Consider the following 8,901-nt stretch of genomic DNA (forward strand, 5'->3'; position numbering starts at 1 on the left):
ATCGTGCTCAAAGGTGTACCCGTACAATCCCGTGCCAAATGGCCTCGTCCTCCACACTTAAAACACGTAAGCACCCAACCTCCAAACCTCCTAGTCTGATTACTAGCTAAATCGGGACACTCAGACCTTTGGTGCCCTTCCTTCCAACAATAAAAACATACAGTTCTGCCCGACGGACAATCGCGAGACTTATGTCCCCGTTGCCCACAATTGTAACACTTAGACCCACCGGAGCCCGTTACTACCTTCCTCATGCTACTAGACGCCTCATTTACACTTCTACCTTGATCATTGAGCAACTCGGGACACTCCGACCTTCGGTGTCCCTCTTTATGGCAATGGTAGCACATTCTGTTTTCGTTTCTCGGCAACGTGCACTCCCATATCTTGTGGCCCCTAACACCACAATTGAAACATCTAGATGTGTAACTTCCCTTGTTCTTCTTTTTCACATACTCTACGCCTTCAGGCGTACCTCTTTTCCTTTTACCCGAAGTACCATGTGGCTCTAGCCTTGCATGTACTTCTTCGTCACCCCTACCTCGAGGTTTAGGAAACCTCTTCTCAAACTCTTCCCTTACGACCTTCGTCACTTGGTCTCGGACCATTTCGGTTACCCGTCCTTCGATTGACTCTTTGACTACTTGGCCAACTCCGTTGGCGACACCCGAGACACATTGTTCAATCGCGGCTTCAACCATTACCGCTAATTCGTTCTTCTTTTCATTAGTAGACCCTTCCGTTCCGTATTCATCTTCCATCTTCATTCTTAAGAAACAAAATAGATTAACCAATGAAACGAAAAGATATAACACGTATGTATATATATACATATATATATACATATGCCACACTACCCCATCTTGCTTAACAATCGTCGTACATCGCTTGTTTGACACGATTTGCACCCGTAGTAAGGGTAGCTAATCATTACTACGCGAGCACGTCGCGTTAACTCGCTAGTACAACGTCCATTTCGCTTGATGATCGCTACACAACACAAACAAATAACGCATGATTAGTTCATATAAATCTATGTGCTAACCAAGTCCCGGTCCGACCCAAAGTCCTACAAGTCCCGCACAATGCACACACAAAAGTCTAAGTCTAGGCGCCTATCTCAAGTCACCTAAATCCCTTAGACCATGCTCTGATACCACTTGTAACAACCCAAACCGTAACCGACCAAACACGACGAAATTTCAAACAAAAAAAAAATTTGTTGTTCCAGGCCATCGGCGCGCCGCGCCAAAAGGGCCGCGCGCCGCGCCAAACCCCTGCTGTTACCGGAAAGTTTAAATGCGAAAAAGATGAACGTGTTCCCGGCATATTTAGCCAAAACGCTTTTAACCGAACATTTATATATGTAAAACTAACACATAACTAAGGTTTAAACGAGTTTTACAAAGTGGGGCCCACACGTGCCCAAAACGCCGCTAAGTGTAAAAATACAAATTTAATACAAATTAGAGTTTCGACCACAAAAAGTTTAATTGCCAAACGACACAACGAGCATGGTGTTTGGGGTTAAACTACCCAAGTCTCGGTCAAACTCCAAGCCAAAGCCAAAAGCACTTCCTAATCATCAAAGCGGGAAACTTAATCCAAGGTAATGCCCTTACCCTTATCCACACACGAACCTATAAAAAGGTAAACAACGAGAGGGTAAGCAAAGCTTAGTGAGCAAAATAATTATACATATACATATATAATCTACCTACTTGCATCACTTACACAACATCATACTCGGTTTAACATTTCGACAATCATACAACAATATTATGCATATACCATAAACCGCAAATCCACGAGTAGCTAATAATACAATAGCATACGATTCATAATTAAATACATTCAATACATAATTCACGCAACCTTGGTTAACCAATTCGAACAAGGGAAACGGTACTTACAAGACCGTTGGAGTTCATAACATCCACTAGTGTTACTTACACACCGCGTAATCACTAATCCCCCGGGTGATGTCTTGAACACCGCGACTAACTCACCCTTACGACAATGTGGCGTCTTAAACACTGCGACGAATCCACACTTCATTCAATACAATGAGTGGTGTCTTAAACACCGCGACAATTCCACTCCCATGACAATGTGGTGTCTTAAACACCGCGACAATACCACATGTCAATTAAACAATGAGTAGTGTCTTAAACACCGCGACAATACCACTCGTCAAACATACTATGAGTAGTGTCTTAAACACCGCGACAATACTACTCGTTACCTAGAATGTGGTGTCTTAAACACCGCGACAATTCCACATTCGTACACACAAATAAATACATTATATACGTACACGCATAATTATTCCACTCACCTTAGCGCCAAGATGATGATTATGCACTTCCGATCTTCAAAGCAATCGTACCTAATACATAAGTACACATTCAATTACGCAACTAGTGGAATTAACCACAATACTTACACTTGAGCATTTAATGACCCAATATGCATTAAATAGCTCGACTATACCAAAACCGCCCATAAATGGCCAAGACTCAACTAACATCAATAAAGCTAGTGAATTAAAGTCTATTAACTTCAACTAGCATAAACTTAGGGTATTTCATGCCCATTTCACCCCATTAGGTCAACCTTGACTCATTTGACCCATTTTCAAGTTTTTCATCATTTATAAGAGTGCTAATGACTAGCAACTCGATTCAACACTTACAAAACCTCAAACACATGAATAAACCCTAGGTTAACACCCTTTGGGTCATCTTTTACCAATTTAACCCAAACTAGGTCAACATTACCCATCTTGACCCATTTTAATACTTAACCCTAAAATTGGGTCAACTTCACCAAAAACCCTAACTCTTAACATTTAAGGTCTTCATACACATTTAATCACTAGGTTCCAACACAAAACACTAACATTAACCAACCTTGGTCCATTTTGACCCAATTAAAAGTCAATACACCCCTTTTGGGTCATCCACACCCAAATAACACCCCTTTACACATCATTAGAGTGTTCTAGCAATTTACTAGCTAATTAGGGTTCATAAACATCAATTAATACTTTGAAACCCTAGGTTAGTTACCATTTAGTCTTCATGACTCAAATTACCCAAGAACACCCAAAAATCACTAATAAATGGGTTTGATGTTCACCATAAACCCTAACTCTAACCCTTTCACAACATTATACTAGGAAATCAAGATTAGAGCTTACCACCACAATCAAAATGTAGCTAGGAAGTAGATGAACAACTTTAGAACTTGAACTTTAGCAAGAAACCTCCTTCTTCTTCTTCAAAATGGGATCTCTCTCTCTCTCATATCCCACTCTCTCTCACTAAAATGAATTGGGAGGATAAGGTTGGTGAACAAGGGAGTAATTGAACTCCCAAACTACTGATCCAAGCATTAAATCCGGCCTTGAAGTGAATTTACCGAAATGCCCATCGTTTAAATTAAATAAAACAAGGAGAGCTGTCACCAGCGTTTTGCGCGGCGCGCCCTCCCTTTGCGCGGCGCGCAACCCCCTGTTTCCAGCTACTTTTCCATTTTAAACTACATAACAAAACTCCACAACCCGGTTTACTATTTAAGCATTATATATAATATAATTACACGGGTCTTACAATGAAGCAATCGAAGTCCCTAATATTACTAAAATCCCTAATTTTCCACAAAAACCTGATATGGATGTTATGCGTTGAATGAACGAATCGTTAATTTAGTATGTGACTTGAAAAGATGATAGACGTCGATGATGATGCGTATTGAATATAGAGAGATAAAATAGAACGGTTCCTGACCATCAGTTTTTTACGGATGTAAAACTGATTTAAGGTTGAATATGGGGATTAAGAAATGGGGAGTTAGAATTGAGAAATTACAAATGTGTTTTTGAATAAGGGTAGAATAGTTAGGCTTAAAAAATCTTAATTAAGATGGGAAGGTATTAATTAAGGTTAATCTTAGCCATTATATTTCTTTTTTTAAGGGTGAGGATTAGAGATTTAAGAAGTTTTTTTTAAGTATTAATTAATATAGATTTTGTTTTAAATAATATAGAGGATTTAAAGTAAATTTAAAGATATATGTATGATAAAGTGAATTTATTCTTATATTATAAATATTTATTTATTAATTATTATAATAATAATAATAATAATAATAATAATAATAATAATAATAATAATAATAATAATAATAATAATAATAATAATAATAATAATAATAATAATAATAATAATAAGAAACTTTATCATTATTATTGTTTGAAATTATAATTATAACATAACAATTATTATTATTATTATCATTATTCAATTATTCAGATATAGGTTCTCTTTACGTGATTAACTATGTTACATATATATGCTAAGTTATGTCTCAATAAAAGGTTATAATGTAGGCTTTCAAGACAAGGAAAATAGTAATTGTGATAAAAATTGAAAGAAGGTAGTGGGAAAATGAAGATAGTTCATTTAATTAGTCCAAGTTAAGTACATCAATATATTTATAGTTTATCCTTGATTATTTCGGATACATATGTTCCCAGCAAAATATTTATGGTACGTTTTTACTGTAATTTTTTGCTATATGCATTTTATAAACTTCAATAATTAGGTTATTTTTTCCCAATAATTTGGTAAGTATTTTTCAAAATAGTATTTATGTTCAAACTTCAATTATTTAATAAACTCATAATTTTACGGGTCATTTAATTAGTATACTTAAATATTAATACTTAATACTAGCATGGGAGGTCTGGAGGGAGAACAAAGTGATCGATCGCTCAGGGCCTAAGATTTTAAGGGGCCAATTTTTTATTATAGATACAAACATAATAGGAGATAAGAAGCAGATGAATTAGAGAAATACAAATGAAGCAGCGAAAGGAAAACACAATAGGCTAAAAAAACAACAATCAAGGGTGCCAGAAAAAATTATCAAAGTCCACTAGCATTCTAGGAATGCCGAAATTAAATAGTTTATATTATTCGTTAAGGCATACGGGTCTTTGTTTACCTTGTTCTAGGTCCTTAAATTCTCGAGACCGGCTCTGAATACTAGTATACTTGATACTCGTAATACTTATTTTGAGAGGGAGAGAAGGAATTTTTAAGCATATCATTATGTTGTGATTAATACGAAAACAAATTGTACATCGTCTATGTAGTTATAGGAAAGAAATTACAATACAATTTGCTGATAACGACTTATTGAATCAACGTGTAAACGTATATTTAGCCCCCACATATTAAATTGCATAAATAAGTAATCTAGCCATGAAAAAAGTTTATGTAGTGGACAAAAGCGGTATCAAAATTAAATTACCCAAAAAAGAAAAATTTAGGAAATGAATTACAGATTTACAGGAGTTGTCGTAATAAGGGACCCACAAAACCGACGTGGATCAAGGAGATAGCAGATTTAGATGGAGGTTTATTATTAACCACTAATTTTCATCCAATATTTTCAGCCACAAATTCTTTGCTTTTCAAACCACACAAATTAATAAAAATCAAATAAACAAACACTATTTTCTCTCACATTCACAAAACATAATCTCACACACAACAACAGAGCCGCCTCTCTTTAATTCAAGGAAGCAAACCCTTTTTCATATTATAATTTCTTTAAAATTTGTAACTGTTTGTTATTTCATCTGAGTTTGATCATCCTCTTGATTCAGGTGAGATGCTTAATTAATATTGCAAAGTTTTAGTTTTTATGTATCTTTAACATGATCTTTGAAAACTCTTTTGATTTTTGTTTAGTTAGCTTGTTTTGATCTGATTCTGTATGGTCAGTGAATCTGTTCTTGTCTTGAACTGATTTAAAAAAATGACTGTTGATTTAATCACCTCTAATTGATTGTTTTAATTCGGTATTATTAGATTTGTATTTATAGTAATATACTAATATGATTATCTTATGTAATTATGGAGTTTTTTACTAATTTTCTTGATTGTTGCTCAAAGTTTAAATTTTTGTATAATTTTGTCAGTTTGACTTTTTTAGTTGACTTAAGTGTTCTAATAAATCTGAATCAAAATAGTTTTCTAAGATCTGTTCAAGTAATGATTTTTCCATATGGGTATTATGATTTACAGGTAAATATTGGGTTTTTATCTTCAGGATAAGTCCAATGAAAAGGAAAATTCAGTTTTATTGTCTAAGGATGGTTTATTTATTCTTGAATTTAATAACCTTTTCTGTTTTAGTTTCAAATTTATAAACATGTCAATTTTTTTTACATCAATGGTGTTCATAGCAGAAACTAAATGAAGCAAAGAGATGAGTATCGTTATTGACATGATTATAACTTGACTTGCTTTTCCATATTCAATGAAAATTTTGTCTTTAGGATGTGTTCATATTTAAAGATAGAAAATAGTTGATCTTGATGTTAATCTCTTTTTGATATTTTGTCTTTTAGTGATCGACACGATGGAGTGGTATTTTGGTAAAGAAGTTGATGATCTGGTTGTTCCAAAAGACTACGAACAACAAAGCATGATAACATCACCTGAGAGTTGGTCACAATGGGGCATGAATGGCTTTGGGGGCTCATCTTTACCCAACAAAAGTTTCAATTCGAACACAAAGTTGACCCGCGAAGAACTTACCTTCAATGGAGGCAAAAACTTTTACACTTCAATTGATATGGCTGCTGATTCAGATAATGAAAGATCGAAATCCAACAATTCAAGCATGAGCCAAGAACTTTACAATAACGGAGGATCGCTTTTGTGGAATGATCAAGCAGATTTTCAACAATTTACTGAAGAAGAAGCTAGGATCAATCACATGGATGACATTTTCTTGTACATGCTCAACTTTTGGGATTTAAGATTCTTGATATAATATCTAATTAGATGTACAAATTTTTTTAAAAAGTAGGGGGAGTTTGTGTTGACACGATGGATCAAGTGCTCCATTTTGTTCGCAAGATTCACTCTTTTGGATGGTAAGAAATGAATCGGATTTGGCGAGGTCTGTTTTGACTCATCTCCGATCCATTTATAAAGAAAAGAAAAAACTATAACCTTTTTTTTTTTGTTCATGACAATTAGAGTAGGCAAAATGGGCGGGTCATAGTCCAAAAGGGTGGTTTTTTGGTGCTTGTAATGAGTTGGGTCAGATTGTTCTCAAGCACTATGAGCACAAATATTTTTTTAAGCAAATTGATTTTAAGGTTCAAGAAATGTAAGCTTTTTGCATTAAATTTTTGTGTTCTCATGGTATACTTTCATGTCTCTATTGCAGTAGCTCATTACTTGAAGAAGATCCAAGTAAACGTTCAAGTGGGCCCCATGATAACACAATTATTGGAAACAATGTTAACATCTTCAATGATGAAATGCTAAGTTCACAAAATATAGATGGCGATGAACAGAGCTTGTCGAGCTCAAAATATCTCAAAACACACGCTTTTTCTTCATCAACCGATTGGGGTAATGCAGAAGCTTCAACAACTTATCATATGCCAACGGTGAGATTCAGATTTTGAATAAGCTTTTTAGGATCATAAGAATGTATTATGTGGTCAAATATAATATATCTACAGTCAAACTCTATATCGTTGTAATAATTGTTATACAGTGCCTGATATCTGTTTGTAATGTTTCTTAGCAATATGCGACAAATGAGAACTCAATGGAAGAGTCAGTATTGAATGATCTTGAAAGGGTCACTGCACAGGTGAGACTTATAAGGGTATTATTGGAATTTTCAAACTTGTGATTTGAGAAAACTCTTTTAACATTTTTTTTTTCTTCTAAAATGATCAGTTCACGGCGAAAACTCGAATTTGTTTTCGAGATGCGTTCTATCGACTTGCAGAAAGCTCGAAACAGCCGATAAACTCATGCCCAGATGGAGAATCTATGGTGACTTCTAATGATGATTTATTAAGGTACATCTAAACATTATGTTCTCTTCATTTATGTTTTTAAATTGGAAATTCATGTTTCTGTTTTACAAGTGTACGATTTTGCAATCATAATTAGTAATGGGTGCTTTCAAAATTGGTATCTTTGGGTGGGTTTATTTTCAAGTAAGCAAGTTCTTTTTCCATAAATCAAGATATTTGTGTCTTTTTGTATACCATTTTGCTCAGTGGTCATCTAATTTACTTGAGCTTAAAATAAACATTTTTTGAAAAAATAAGATTTATACATGCTTTAAGTATGCTTATTATCCATGGTTAAACTAATATTTGCCTTTGAAGGTAACTTGAGACTTGTACTATATTTTTACAAAACCAACATATATATGGTCATTTTATCTATTTACTTTTTTAGTAATATTAAGTTGAGAACACAAACTGCTAAATGATCAAAGTCTACGGTCCCTTATAATTGAATCTTGTTTTATGACACTCAGGGCTAGAGAAACGGAAGATACAGAATCAAAAACAAACGTTATCGATCGAGCTGTAGCCAATTTGATGTTTCACAAGTCCGATGTTGAAGAAATCGACGATCAGCAGCAGCAGCAGCAGCAGCGGGCATTTTCTTGCTACCAACATCAAACAGATTACGATAATTATGCAGAAGTCCCAGTAAGGGGCATGCAGGAATTACAACAACCAACTGCTTATTAAATTACTAACCTCTAAAGATGAACTCTTTTTGTGATTTGGAGGTCAGTTATTATTAAGTCATGAAAACAGTCTTTTTGCAGATAGTTGTTATCTGTAGGTCTCTCCAGTCCAAACTCAGTTTTTGGTCCGTTGCGAGTGGTCTTATGTGTATATGTTCAAGTTAGCATACTAAGTACATATGTATGATGGGCACTATACTATAATGAGTGGTGTTTGGATCATTTTTGTGGTGTAATGAAGTAACTTTGTAAAATTACTCGGGTCAATTACTTAGAGTGTTTAGTGATGAGAAAAAATGTCTTGTATTG

The 8,901-nt window shown here is 34.6% G+C and overlaps 1 protein-coding gene across 2 annotated transcripts; it reads left to right on the forward strand.

Annotated features, from left to right (window-relative positions):
• The first annotated feature begins 5,540 nt into the window (after positions 1–5,540).
• LOC139843898 (protein LNK3-like) lies at positions 5,541–8,901 on the forward strand. Of its 2 annotated transcripts, none has more exons than XM_071834082.1 (6): positions 5,541–5,677; positions 6,425–6,812; positions 7,258–7,480; positions 7,621–7,689; positions 7,779–7,903; positions 8,374–8,901. In XM_071834082.1, the coding sequence occupies exons 2-6, from the start codon at positions 6,436–6,438 to the stop codon at positions 8,591–8,593; spliced, it is 1,014 nt and encodes a 337-aa protein (XP_071690183.1). In that variant the 5' UTR covers positions 5,541–5,677; positions 6,425–6,435; the 3' UTR covers positions 8,594–8,901. The 2 variants fall into 2 exon arrangements, with proteins under 2 accessions (XP_071690183.1, XP_071690182.1); XM_071834081.1 differs by having other exon boundaries at positions 7,255–7,480; positions 8,374–8,900.

This window comes from Rutidosis leptorrhynchoides, chromosome 4, assembly GCF_046630445.1.
Source record: "Rutidosis leptorrhynchoides isolate AG116_Rl617_1_P2 chromosome 4, CSIRO_AGI_Rlap_v1, whole genome shotgun sequence".
NCBI lineage: Eukaryota > Viridiplantae > Streptophyta > Magnoliopsida > Asterales > Asteraceae > Rutidosis > Rutidosis leptorrhynchoides.